General features: G+C 38.9%; 1 protein-coding gene across 4 annotated transcripts in view; it reads right to left on the bottom strand.

The window, feature by feature from the left end:
• Window positions 1-15,397, bottom strand: part of LOC120769634 (signal transducer and activator of transcription B) — a 60,399-nt gene that overhangs the window by 9,524 nt on the left and 35,478 nt on the right. For all 4 annotated transcript variants that reach the window (XM_040096762.1, XM_040096754.1, XM_040096742.1 and 1 more), the window contains 3 exons: window positions 3,981-4,522; window positions 2,517-2,743; window positions 2,216-2,412 (listed from right to left, as the gene is read on the bottom strand). In XM_040096762.1, the coding sequence (XP_039952696.1) occupies window positions 2,216-2,412; window positions 2,517-2,743; window positions 3,981-4,522 (966 nt within the window). The remainder of the gene's footprint in view (window positions 1-2,215; window positions 2,413-2,516; window positions 2,744-3,980; window positions 4,523-15,397) is intronic.

The raw sequence follows: 15,397 nt of genomic DNA, 5'->3' as shown, positions 1-15,397 counted from the left end.
TAGTTGCCATATAAACTGATTGTTCAGATTCAAATCTTTGCATTTTTATTTGGCAAAGTATTTTTACCACAAGAAAACTTTAGGAATTGGCTCGTTTATTAAGTAATCTGATCTTATTGAAGCTTTTCGCAGCCAACTAGTAAGACTTGTTTATAACAATTTTTTTGAATTTTTTGGAATAGTTTTTGTTTGGGGCTTTTTCGAAGATGGAACATCTGAAAGGGTAAAAACACAGTTCAAACGAAACGAAAATTATGTGTTGTGTACGGAGATGATGTGTTGACTGAATGTCAATGCCAGAATACGTTTTCAAAATTTCGTTCCGACAATTTCGATCTTTAGAATCCTGGAAGGACTCTTGAAGCCGATGTGGAGAAAATAAAGTTATTACCCAATGAAAATCATTGAATAACAACTTGAGAGTTTGCTCAAAGGTTAAATTTGTCTAGCGCGACCGACGACAAGCACATGAAACGTCCAGGATTAATTTCGAAGTTTATCATATCGGTTCCTCATGCTTTTACAGAAAAACTTGGTCGCATTAATGACTGCTTATCAAACGACAAAGCAGTGATCCAATTTTGAAGCGACGAAAAGCGTGTTGTTTCCTTGAATGTAAAGTGCAAGAGATCATGGCCTAAAAAGTATAAAACAGCTCAAACCATTTCGAAGACTGATAGTCACAAAAAAATATGACTTTCTCTGTTTGGTGGGATTTCAAAGGAATGCTTTATTTTGAGCTTTTGTAGATAAGGTATAGCGTTCCAGTTAGGATAATGCGAGGCCTCATAAAAGTTTGATGACTCGCGGAAAGCTTGAATAGGTTTGGCTAACAAACCCTCCATATTGTCCAGACTTGACACCTTTAATCTATTACTTGTTCCAGTATCTGCTCAATTTTTTGGATGGAAGAAAATTCATGTTCTGTAATGAATGTGTTTCGGGTGCTTCGCTCAATTTATGGTCAATATTGTGGGCCTACCGAGCATACTATTCGCAACACCATCACCGATCTCTAAACTCAAGATTCCATTGTTGGATAATATCTGACCGTACAGACTACCCACAGCACAGAAGAAAATATGGCAGCTGTAGGTGAGAGTGTACAAGAAGACCGTGGAGAGTTGATTCGGTTCCGTTCGCAGCAACTCGGATTGACGCATGGAACGACTTAGCGCATTTTACGTTGAGATTTTAAATTGAAAGCCATTTCTGGCTCCATGGATATATAATCAATAAAATTTGCTGCATTTGGAACGAAGAAAACCTGAAGAGATTCAAGAGCTACCATTTCATCCAGAAAAAACAACGGTTTGGTGTCCGTTGGAATCAATCCGTCCATATTTCTACAAAAGTTATCCTGGTGAGAAAGTTACGTCAATAGCGACCATTATTGCGCCATGATAACCGTCTATGTGATGACACTTTGTTTCAACAAGAAAGCATCACTTCCCACATATCGCATTAATCAATGGATTTATTGAGAGAACACTTTGGGATTTCAAAAAATAGAAAATCGTAACCTCGAAATGGATCACCCTCTATGTTTTCTGCATGTTCTGTATATACTACTTCAATCATTGACCTACCAGTTTTTCAATTCGATCAGCCAGAAGAAGGCTTCACTGTAGAAAAAATGATGAAAATAATCAATTCTTTTTCCCACTACTATAATTGATAATGATGATATAAGTATGTAAGAGTAATAACTCTTTAGCCGAAGTACAACTTGACTTACTTAGTATTATTCAAGAAAATGTGCTTCGTTTCTAATTAATTTCACTCAACTTGTTCAACTACTGTACTATCGGAATTCAGTAAACATGTGTATGATATATACATATTTTATAGGAATACTTATACATTTATTTAGAAGTGCTGAGCAAATAAAAGTTGAAAGCCTACAATGACATTAATGAAAGCATTCATTAAATTGAAGGAGAAAACCTACTAAATTAGTTCTGAGCGATTAACTAAGTATAATTAGCGGCTCACAAGGTAATACTGTGCCACAAATAAAAAAGTAAAAACAAATTATTTAACTCTACATATACATACGTATAAGTATAAAATTAAGAAACTAACAATGAGTAAAGCTAAAACTTAACGTGTGTGTTGTTGCTACATAATAATAACTAAAAATATATATATAATACAAATATATAGTACATCCCGTGTATGCTTGTAGTCAGACATAAAATACTTAATTGCTCACCTTTTGTTTCGTGTAGATTTCGGCAAATCTTCGTATTAGTTTCGTGCAATAGATTAATCTGTTCCATTAGAGCAGCGAAGAATTTATTATTCTCCAAATCGCTCGGCAACTGATTGCGACGATCGGGTGTATTTTGGCCACTCACTTTCGAGTCGTTGTCGGACGGATTCAGCAGGCAAGGATCGCTGAAACGGAAACTAACGGAGACGAAAAATATGGAAGAAAAGTTAACAATATTGTATAAAAGGTATAACGTCTGCTAAATGTGCATAAAAGATTAAATTTAATATATTTTACATACCCTCTACTAATATTCGGATTGCTGCCACTGCCATCGAGCACATCTGTCGAGTTATTTTCCATTTCCGATGAACCGCCCATCATATTTACTATGGGCGGCAGACTGGCGAAGTCTTGGGCATCGGTTTGTTGATAATAACCACCAGGACCAGGTCCCATGCCGCTGTGTGGGAACATCATGGAGTAGCGGTTGTTGTAGTGAGATTGTTTCATGTAATTTGGCACATTCTGAAAGGGCAGCAAAAATGAGAGCTTGAAATAAAAAATTCTCTATGAAAGACCCGAGGGATAGAATGAAGTCAGGATATTTAATTACAAAAAAATTTGAAAAATATTAGCCGTTTTTATAGCGAATATGCTAAAATGTTGGTATTGAAGAACGATCTCACAAAGCTTGTTTCTTTCGAGGTCTCAGCTAATGTAACAATTTTTGCTTATGAGGTCTATGGACAGTTGCCTATTAGATAAATTCAATACAACGGTTGATCCAAGTAGAGGCACTTTTTTCAGTAGCTTTTTTTGGCAGAATAGACCACGTCAACCGCAGCGAAGCAAATGCTGCTATAGCCGCAGATGAGAGTGTACTCGAAGGCCGTGGAGAGTCGATTCAATGCCGTTCGCAGCAAGTCGATCTGATGTATGAAACGACTTGGTAAACTTTACGTCGAGAGTTTAAAATGAAAGAGTCTTTGTGCATGAACTGAAGCCACTCTACCTTCCCAAGCTACATCGCTTCGCTCTATGGGCTCTTGAAAAGTTTCAAGAAGAACCGACGTTTTCGAACTAAATTTTGTACAGAGGGACGGTGGAATCATCGGTTCATATTTCTTCAATAATCATAAATCAATGGATTTATTCAGAGAACACTTCGGTGAGCAGATAATTTCACATTTTAGGGCTGTTGATTGGCCACTAAGATCGTGTGATGTCACACCGTTAAACTATTTCCTATAGGGATATGTAAAGTCTAAAGTCTCTGCGGACAATCCTGCTTCGTTTCAGGTCTTGGAGCAAAACATCATGTGTGTCATTTGCCAGTTAAATGCTCGAACATTGGACTCAACGAATGTACAATCTGAGACGTAGCCACGATCAACATTTGAAAGAGTTGTTCTTCTAAATATAGTTCGGTGGTCTACTTAAATTAAATAAAAGAATCCTTTCCAGGACGCGGCTTTCTCCCTACCGCATTGACGCTTAGAATGTTAAGTATTCTCTTTTTCACGGTTTTCACAGATTTGAGCAAACAAAAAGAGACAACATTGAGTGCCTCAGAAGCCTTTTGTCTTCTATCAATATATTTTCGGTAGAACAAGGAGATCTGAACCATTTTGGGTTTAAAGAATGCTTCTATGATCGTCTCAGAGATCTTCACTGAGTTCATTCGATTTTTCTTCAATCTCTGCTTCCTGCTAACTGACAATGAAAGCTTTATAATACAGTTAGATTCTCTAGCAACACTCACCCGTTGAAAACCTTGGCTGAAGGGTCCACTGCCACCGCCCGCATAACCGCCGGAAAATGACATTGGACCCGAACGCAAACCAAATTGTTGTTGTTGCATTTGTGGCGAGTGCTGTTGTTGGTGTTGCTGCTGTTGTACATATGAAAATGTTGGCTGTTGATTCGCGTTATTCAAACTGTTATTAGACAAATACGCTTGATTCTGTTGTTGTTGTTGTTGCTGCTGCTCACGCTGTTGTTGCTGGCTTTGTTGATGACGTTGCTGCATTTGTTGTTGTAGGAATTTTTGCGGATTTGTTGTACTAATACCACCACTACCGCCGCCGACGCCACTAACAGTACTCGCGGGCATTGGATTATAATCTAAGAACTCTGATGAGGAGGACAGCTGTGCATTGGAGGCATCCTTGAGACAAGTCTCCAGCCAGGCGTCCAAGTGATCCTTCATATAGCCCTCAGCATGGGTATGACCTTGACCGCCGCCACTCGGTACAGTTGCTGTGCGTGATTTCAGTTTCTTGCGTTTATTCGATTCGTTCATAACTGTAATTAGAGGAAATGGAAATTGATTGAAAGTTTGCAAAGTGATGTACTGTTTGTGTGGGCGTGGTGTGTATAATAGAAGATTTGGTATTCAGCGGGTGCAATCGTGCGTTGCAAAAATTAGGTAATCGCAATCGAAATTACGATTCGGCATTGAATCGCGGACAACAAAGCGGCGTTCGTTCAATGCCAAAGCTTGTGCCATACATATCTACAGACACACAAAAGTATATATTCGTAGAAATAAAGTGAATGATGTGATTGCCGCGAAGTGATGTCACCATGAGCCATCATTAATTTCGCTTTGCATTTTTTATTTTCACTTAAAAGTCTCTGCATTTTTTTATCGAGTTTTAAGCTCCCTTTTCCGCATTAAAGTAATGAAAGTGGGCGCATCAATTGCAACTGCATTACTATAAATCACCTAAATTCCGTATTAGGTGCCCTGCATTCATGAACTGACTAAGCCCATGCAGTGCAAGAAGAAGCATAACGCCTCCGCTATTTTTGGCTCAGCTTTCCACATTCGGATCTCATTTCTCATGCTATTAAATAGTGACAGCACTTTGAACTTTTCACGGTAATAAAAACATATGTCGCATGTCGAAATTATTTTTAAAGCCTTCCTGTCCTACTATAAATAGTTGAGCAAAGAGAGGAAGGGTTGAGTGAAATTGATATGCCTTGAGCTATGAGGGAAAAATATTTCAAAAATACAATAGTTCCGATTTATTTGAACTGGCAGCTTCATCAAAAATTTTTTAATAAGAAGTATGTATGTTGTCATTTCCCTTTATATTCTTGTTCTGCGGTTTAAAACTTTTTTAAAAGTGGGCGTGACTCCGCCATCTAATAAATTGTATATGCATATCTTCCAAGCCACAAAAGCGATTTCAACCAAACTTGCTGAAAAGAAGATGTCCTGCTAGCACTTCTAAAAGCACTATGAAAATATATGAAATCTGTTGATAACCACGCCCACTTCCCATATAACGAGTATGTTGAAAACCACTAAAAGACCGATAATTCACTGAATAAATGCGTCATTAGATTATACACCCAAGATAGTACGCAAAGACTTCTTAGGAGTGGGTATCAAAAGTGGACAATGGACATGGCACCCCCTGCCTTAGTGTGAAATCCTTTATTGCAGCGACTACTAGACACATTTCAGCAAAATTTAGTGAATATCATAATCAATACTAGAGCCAACATCTACGTAGACAGTCAAGCTGCAATCAAAGCAGTAACCTCGTATCGCATATCGGCCAGAAGTGTCTTGGGAAGCAGGACAGCAGTCGAAAGTGATCGGAATACTAACTGGTCACTGCCTGGCGGCGGCACACGCCCGCAGAATGGAGTTGATAGATCAAGAAGACTGTAGGAAATGTCTAGAGTAAATCACCAAAGAAACAATGGAACATCTTTAGTGGACTTGTCCCTCATTGGCAGGACTACGCTGCAAGCATCTGGGGCCCCAACGGTATGATACACTGAAGGAGGTATCGATAGTGATGCCAGGTATACCATCCCATGTTCAAAAATAGTATGAATTTACCACAACTTTTCAAGTTTACAGATACAGATTATGTGAACCTCAGTGCTTATATCTGATTTTTTTACCGCAAATACCGTTAAACTTTGATCGTGAAGCCAAAAATTGATAGATTCGAGTCTATAGCTCTAAGCCCCCATATATGTAACATACAATTTTAAACTTCTTTTTGACTTAATTCGATGTATAGGTCAATATGTAAGATATCTTAACAACATAAAAGAAATGTATAAGACTCGAGATCCTATAGTACCGAATGTCTTTGAAATCGGTCTGTGAATTACCCAAGCCTCCATATATTACATATAGTCATTACCGTTATTCTAGCCAACTTTATGCCGAAAATGTCAGTTTTTGAATGATATTTATTATATTTCCCCGGCTTTGGGTCTTCAAAATTATAAGAGCTTAAAATGTTGGGTTGGATTACACCCGAACTTAGCTCTTCCTGCTTTTCTCTTTTTGTTGTACCCTAAACAAATATGCTAAGATTGGCACGAAGTTTGTAGCAGGAGAAAGCGTTAGAAAACTTATAACAAATACATACATATAGTACATATATGTGATCCAAGTAGACTTATTTTTTTCAATAGCCTTTTTTTTGAGAGAGATCACGCGTAAGTCGTGTCAAGCTGTTACACCAAACAACCTTTACAAATCGTTCAACTTTATTGCGAAAATTTACGTTCTGTAAAGAATGTGTTCGGGTTGCTTCGCTCAACTTATGGTCAACACAATAGACCTATACTATACTAGATACTATTCGCAACAACATCACTCATCTTGAGACCCAGCATTCATTATTGGCTAACATTCGGATACAGATCTATTGAGAGAACACTTCGGTAAGCAGATCATTTAATATTTTAGGCCGGTCGATTGGTCACAAAGATCGACTGAGATCACACCGTTAGACTGTGGGAATATGTAAAGGCTAAAGTCTATGCAGACAGTCCCGCTTCGATGCAGGCCTTGGAATAAAAAATCACTCATGTCATTGGCCAGTTACGAGCCGAAATGATCGAATGAGCCATCGAAAATTGGACTCAACAGAAGAACCATCTGAGAAGTATCCGCGACCAACATTTGAAAGGGATATTTCAAAAAATAAATGCTAAAGAATGTTTGTTCGAATGATAATAAACATTCCCCATTCAATTTGAAGTTTCTGTTTTTTTTTTATTTTAAAAAGTAGGGAAGCTGGAAATGGATCACACTTATATAAGTGACCAGCATGATCAGCTGTGTCAATTTAGCCATAATTATTTCTATCTGCCCATCCGTCTGTCTCTTTCAGATGGGATCACTATAGCATATAGTAGTCTTATAAGGAATCTTTTGTATTTGTTAAAGGTGGTATAGCAACCGAAGTTAATTTTTTTTCTTTTCTTTTTTTGTTCACCTATTCCTGTCATAATCGTTTCCCGGTGAATTAAGAAATCGGATTCCGTTCAGTCAATTACCGATCGAATCGCCTCAATTACCAAAGTGTTTAGCGGACACCAACATGCACACACACACACAGAAGCAATGTGCTAATTAGCGGATATTTTTTCACTCAGCCCCTAAGCAAATAAATATAGTATATACTAATGGCTATACCTACGCATGGGGAGGTGTGTGTAAAGGTAACAGCTACTGTTTATAAATCAGCGAATTTGCCTGTGAGTGCAACAAAAATGTGAATTGGAAATTAGATTGACGTGAGAAATGCGATACTTAGTAGCGCTATCAAATGCCAATAGCGGTAAATTTGCTATTAACCGATTGCTAAGCGGCAATATGTCATGCAATAATGCTCACAAATCAAGCGTACATGTGTACCTACAGGCAATAACAACAATGTTATGTATTATTGGATATATGTATGTATGTACATATGCAAGCTTGTGTTTAATAGTCTTATTTCGCGCACATTTTGATTGCTGAATTTCGTCTTCTGGAAATGGGCGTGTTAACACTCGCTTATATCGTTAGTAAACACTGCTAATGGCGTTAATTGTACGTTGTTGTTTTTTGCAAAATTTGTTAACATTGAAGCGATGGTCGTTTTGGTGGGGAAGAGGTGTGTATTTTGGAGGCTTAAAGCATTAGTTGTACTGTTGTGATAATCAGCTCTAATTCCAAAATATTTTGACTTTATACCGTTTTTGTTGTGAACAAAGGAGACTGAATCTATTTAGACAACTCGTATTTCTAAAGCTTGTTTCGCGATGATTCACACGTGCTTGCTGCGTTTGCGCGCTGGAACTGGCTCGACCAGCTTTTTGCCTTACGTTGGGTGCAAGAAATCGCAGGAATTTGTGAGTCATTGCGTCAAAGCATTCAATTTATTTCGTTATATAGGTGCAAGCATGCTTATGACTAGGTCTGACTGTATACATATATACAGTATGCATTTAAATATAGCACCGGGCTTATGACAGTAAGAATCGTATTTTTTAGGGAATTGAGTAAGATGCTAAAAGCTTAACAAATTACAAAAAAGTTGTAAATTTTTAAATTATTAGAAATTTTTAACACATCTATAGATGTACATATAACCAATGTATGAAGTTCAGCAATGTGCCACACTCATAGAAAGAGGCTAGGATAGTTTTCATACCGAAGAAACCTCCCAACCTACTCAAAAGTGTTTAGGTCTATAAGCTTAACTTCTTTCCTGCTGAAAACGCTAGAGAAAACCTTGGACACAGTACGTAGTCTGTAGAGATACTCGCCAAGGTGGAGTGCTATCTCCGCTTCTATGGAAATTAGTGGTGAATAAATGTCTAAGAGACTTAAAAGGCAAAGCCTCTAAGATAGTGGCATATGCGGACTATATTGCCATTTTAAAAACTGATCTGGGATTGAACCCGGAGAAAACGGATCTGCTTGTGTTCACAAGAAAGTAAAAAATTATTCTATGGAGATTCCTCTCTCTCAAGAAACAATTTAAGTACCTTGGGGTAATCTTGGACAGCAAACTGCTGTGGAAGCACAACGTGGAAGAAAGTGTGAGGAATGCCAGCAATGCTTTATATGCGTGTAGGTAGATGCTCGGCACAACCGGGAGCTCTCTCCCTCCCTTATGCATTGGCGCTACACAGCTGTTGTTAGAGCCATTCCGCTCTACGGTGCAGTAGTATGGTGGACAGGCGTACGGAGATTCACGTATCAGGTAAGGGTTCAGAGACTCGCTGCGCTAAGCATAACAGGAGCTTTAAGAACAACTCCAACGGCGGCTGTTGAACTGTTACAAAACCTGCCACCTAAAAACTTCATCGCCGCAAACTGCGCAGCAAAATCGGTGGTATGGCTACTGGCTGCAGGAGAATTTACATATAGAACCTTCTGGCATAGCTCAGTAGGTAATGGCGTTTGGGCAAACACACCTCGGATGATGACGACCACAGCAAACGCTTTAAGAATTACGATTTAAGGGCATGCACCTGAAAGGAATGGTCTCTTAATTGGGAAGGTGCCGCTGCCCAGATAGTTGATGTCCTGGTAAGAGCAAAGGCTGACACCACCACCATCCAAGAAGTGCGATGGACGGGACAAGAACTGAGACGAATAGTTCCTTGTGGTATTTACTACAGTGGCCCCATAAAGGAGCGCAAATTCGGTGTGGGATTCGTGATGGGAGATAGACTCCTTCGCTGCGTTCTGACATTCACACCGGTAGATGAATGTCTAGCCACAATCCGCATCAAAGCGAAGTTCTTCCACGCCCCAACAGAAGAGAAAGGCGGTATGACCAAAGATGTATTCTATAAGCCCTTGGAGCGCACATATAAGACTTGCCACAGCCACGATGTTAAACTCATCCTTGGCGAATTTAACGCCAGGGTGAGCAAATAAGGCATCTTAGGCACAACGGTTGGTAAATGTAGCCACCATGATGAAACATCCCCAAATGGATTGAGACTGATCAACTTCGCCGGGGCCGTAAATATGATTATATGTAGTACTAGACTCCAGCATAGAAAAATTCATCAGCTAACTGACTGTCTCTGGATCGAAAATCCACTAACCAGATCCATCATGTTGTGATACACGGAAAACATGTCTCCAGTGTTAGACGTGCGTAGGCTCTGAAGTCCTAGCATCTACTCGGACCATTATCTCGTTGCAACCTAGATGAGCACCCGCCTCTGTGCAGCAAAAAACGCACATCAACAAACACAAGGAAGGTTCGACGTCGAGAAGCTGCAATTACAGCAGACAACCTAACGATTATCTACTCGACTTGCACTTCTGATCTCTGACAGCACTCATCAGCAACTCGGTATAAGGAAACTGTGGGACTGTGGGACGGCAATTCAAGCTCGTTACGTACAGCTGCAAATGAAACCATTAGGTTTCGGAAAAGGCAAAAGCACAGCTGGTACGATGAGAAGTGCCGTGACTATTGCATCCCCAAAAATTTATCCGATTACGGTTTCGAAATGAGACAGGAAATGCCGTTATCAACAATACAAATTATGTTAGACAAAGGCCGATTTTAAATTAACACCAATTGCCGCAATTGATCTAATAGCGTTATTTTTATTATTTCCGAAATATCCGTGTATATTCGGGTCATTCCGAATACACAAGAATACGATATACAAGCTCGTACATATACGATGCGTATATAAAGTTTATACTACGTATGCCATCAGAATATTTCTTCATATAACCGTTAACATTGATCCCATAAGAAGAAATATATCATAGTAGATGTGAAAAGGATTCTCTATATTTTCTGCTAATCAAAATGTTGTATGAAGACGGCAAATATGTACGTATGTATATACCACAAAACCAATCCCCAAATCAAATTAAATTAATATCAAAACCCAACGGTATTTGCAATTCGCATGCATGTTAAGTCTTTACGTAAAAACTTGGAGCAGTCATGTGAAAACAATACAATGACTTACATAACTGCACTTCACATGACAGCTGACAGCGACGCAAAAAGAAAATTGCAACAAACAATGATAAAACCACTTAAATACAGATATATGTCCGTTATTGTCATTTATCGATTAAATTAGCAATTAATTAAAATTACTGTTTTTCCGCACGCACACAGCTTTGCACACACGCAAACCGAACAGAGCCGAACGAACGTCGAGCTGCCGTATTTCACTAATCTAAATTGCATTTGACCGTCAACAAATTACGATTTCATTTCCAGTTACCAAACGACAGCGATAATAAACCATTGGAAACTAACTATTTAATTACAATTTGAAAATAAAAGCCACTCCACTTGACGTCAAGCGAGAGCAAGAAGGAGAGGGAGATAGAGGGGAATCGGTGGCAAAAAGAATTAATGAAAATAAAATAATGAATGGAAATAGTTAAAAAGCACAGTTATAGCCATTTATCTTCATTTCAATGAGTGCTCAATGCAGTGGGCTTTAAACTGGCGGGCAGGTGAGGATCAACACACATATGTACATACCTGCATATATTAAGTAGGGTGAGCCAAAATAAGCTAATATCGAATTTATGGGTTAAATTGTATACAGAGGAATACTGCTGTGGGCAAAAAATAGTAAGACCTTTTAATTAAAATTTCACGCGAAAACCCATTTGTCGTAATATTATTTTTTTTTCTGGGTTAGTATGACTGTCAGTGACATTTTGTGTGCGGAATCAAATTTCTGGTGCCGAAACTTTCAGAATGTTGGAAAAAACCTTCGGTGATAATTGTTTAGCTCGAGAAAGTGCTTTTGATTAGTACAAATTATTCAAAGAGGGTCGAGAACGCGTTGACGATGAACTATCTACATCAACTGATGGTCAATATGTCAATAAAATATAGGAATTGATGCTTGAGAATAGAGGATAAACAGTCAGAGATCTTTTTGAAAGACTATTTGGGCTTAAAAAAGATGAAAGCAAAATTGGTTACAAACACACTAAACTTTTTCGATAAACAGAGTCGCTCTAACGTCTGTAAAACAAAGCTTTCCCACTTTTAGTATAACATGAAGCGCATTATTACTGGCGATGAGTGTTGGATATATGCTTACGACCAGGAAACAGACGATCAGTCGGCGGAATATCGTGGCGAAGGTGAGCCGTAGCCGAAAAAAATACGTCCAAGCAGGTCAAAAATCGAGGTTGTGTTGTTAGTTTTCTTCGATTACCGAGATGTGGTGCAATCCAAATTCCTTCCGACAAGATAAGGTGTCAACAAGGAATATTATTTGAGTGTTATGGGTCGTTTGCGCGAAGCTTTTCGTAAAAAAGGCCGGTATTATGAGCCGACAACTCTTGGTTTTTGCAACACGATAATGCACCGTCGTACACTGAATTGATTCTTCGTAAGCTTTTGCCAATTTTCAACCGATATCGAGCCGCAACCACCATATTCGCTTTACTTAGCTCTGTGTGATTTCAAATAGGCGGTTATCATAGCCCGAAAACGGTTGCCATATGTTCTCATCGACATCATTTTTCTGGATAAAATGTCAGCCCTTGAATCTCTTCAGGTTGCTATTCGTACCAATTGCGGCAATTTTGCTTGTTAACATACTCATTGGGTCTGAAATGGACAGCATCGCTGAACAAAATTTGGCTCGACAACTTCGGATCATCTTGGAACTTTCCTAAAGTCCATAGAGCGAAGCGATGTCGCTTGCGAAGGTCGAATGGCTTCAGTTCTTTCACTAGCTGTATTTTGTACGCTTTCAATTTAAGATGTCGACGTAAGAGATAGAAATTCGATTTTTTTTTGGCTCACCCTAATAAATGCATACCACCATGTGTAAGCCCGCTAACGTCGGATTTTGAATTCATGTGTCGATATGTGCCTATGTGCTTACATGCAAACAAATTTCAGTCACTAACTGTTAACTACAGTCATTCACGCACACACACATGCATACATACAATGTGGTAGCCAAGTGGTTGAGCGAATATCTGAAGCGGTGGTGGGTGATTGAGTGGTGAGTGGCTTCACCTGCACGCTCGAAAGTTCAAACGTCGCGCATATTCGTGAGGCCATTCAATTGGCAGATAACAAATTTAATTGCCCATTTTGCATTATTATGAACCGTAATGGACGCGAGTACTCGAACGATTGGACAGATATTTGATGCGTTCCTCATGAATTCAGCAAAATTTATAGCGCAACACGAGGCACTAAATTCAGCGACGAGTTAGTAGCAGTAAAACCATAGGATGCATGCACAATGTACCTGTATATGTACTGTTATCTACTGTAGGAAGCCGCACTGGCACGCACACAATGTGGGAGCTCTCAGCGCAGGTATGCGATGCGCCAATAATGTCCGATACTATTTTCTCGTGATTAACTCTGAAATTGTCCTCAAACGCATGCAACTCGGCTAATGCTTGCTTATGACATTCAAAAGCAAATTTAATAATTATACTACTTGTATTTTATTGGCAATTCACTTATGACTAGCGCATTTGGCTTGGCATTTTATGCATAATCGTTTTGACTTTCTCGCAGAGCTCGCTTTGGTTTCATCATTGTCATACCATTGTTTTGAATACCGCTAATGAGCCGAAGAAAGTTGTATGACAACATAAATGGATGAGATATTATGCATGAATGTCCGTAAACTGCTTTATGACAAACAAAACTTTTATAGGCATGCATATGTATACGTATAAGTATGACTTGACTTGACTATGCGAAATATTCACATAAAAGTGCATAATGAAATCTATTTTTATCCAACATTGCTCAGTTTTGTGCTCCCAGAGGTGTGGCTGATGGCTACCACATCGCGATAGAGGTAAAGTTTGGCGGCATAAAAGACTCAGAAAAAGATAGAGTTAATACATGAATGTCGCACACCTGCTTCTTAGAAACTAAATAATGCTTCGGAAAGCTCTGTGAACTGGGAACCTAACCTAACTCTCTGAACTTTTGATTTTATTCAATGAAAAATTTGAAACGAATTGTGAGTATTTATTTTTCAGGACTGTTCTTCGAAGCAGCTATGGATGTCACAAAAAGAAGAGGCTCTTAAAGCATTCCAAATGATGAGTGCAGATGTAGTCCCTCCCATAATCGTCTTACTATAAAATATTCCCATGAATATATGTGCACCCGGGTTGAACGAACCAATGAGCCTTTCGGACGATAGGTTGAAACTAAATAGTCTTTAGAAGACAATATTCATACGAAGTTCATCAATCATCGCTGACTTGTTGGCACAGACATTAGACTGGACGTGGCCCCATAGGTAATAGACTAACGGTGTCAAATCGCACGTCCGAGGCGGCCACTTGACTCGATTGACATTCGCTGTGTGGCTTGTGGCGCCGTCCCGTTGGAACCACATATTGTTCAAGTCCATGTCATCAAATTCGGGCCAAAAATATTCGGTTATCACTGAGCGTTAGCGATTTCCATTCACAGTAACGTACCGGTCTTGATCATCACGGAAGAAGTACGACCCAAAGATGCCGCTAGCCCATGAACCACACCAAATCGCAATTTTTTTCGGGATGCAATGGTGACTCTTGAAGTACGTGTGGATTGCTGTCTGACGTATATACGGAGATTCTGGAGGTCAAGCGGTTTCAGTTGTTGTGTAAATTTAATTTTGTATGGATGTAGGCCAATATATTTTCGCAAACCTTGCCACAACGACAATTGACGGGCGCTTTTTTGTCACAATGTATACATTTAAAAGGGTCTCCGACGTTTCCTTTTGTTGTATTGAATTCGGTGATTTCTCAGGAGATTTAAATCTTTGAAGTAGTTCGAATTATCATTTTAATCACATTATTTCTCAACTCAAGCATCTTGCAGCTTCGCATGTACAGGTAAATACATATATGTATATATGTATGTATGCACATAGAGTCACACATACATATATTAAGCAATTACAATTACACTTAAATTGAACTCTCGTCGGATAACGTATAAAATTCAAATTCAACTCAATCCAATTGGCGCTAATGTATCTCAAACACAAACTGGTAGTCATATGAATATGTACATATGTATGTGTGTATGCACTGCCAGTTAATAAATATGTCTATCTCAAACATTAGTTTTGTATGCTAATTAATTGGTTGGCGCACAATTCGACTTTGTCACACTGCCGCCTGCCGACACTTAAACGTTTTTATGGTATATATGTACATACATACATACATAAATACTCAGAGTCCATAAGTACATACTCGAACAAATATTTAACTTGCGTTTGCATGTCTAAGCACACACACACACACTAACACACCGAAGTCAATACGTTTGTGCTTTTAACGAATTCGCGTGTCACGCGGCATCAAAGTCGTTCATTCGTTAAAATTCATGTGAACAAGACTCTTATCCTCTCAAATTGGCA

This window comes from Bactrocera tryoni, chromosome 1 (genome assembly GCF_016617805.1).
Source record: "Bactrocera tryoni isolate S06 chromosome 1, CSIRO_BtryS06_freeze2, whole genome shotgun sequence".
In the NCBI taxonomy this organism is placed as follows: domain Eukaryota; kingdom Metazoa; phylum Arthropoda; class Insecta; order Diptera; family Tephritidae; genus Bactrocera; species Bactrocera tryoni.
This window is presented reverse-complemented; position numbering and strand designations above follow the sequence as displayed.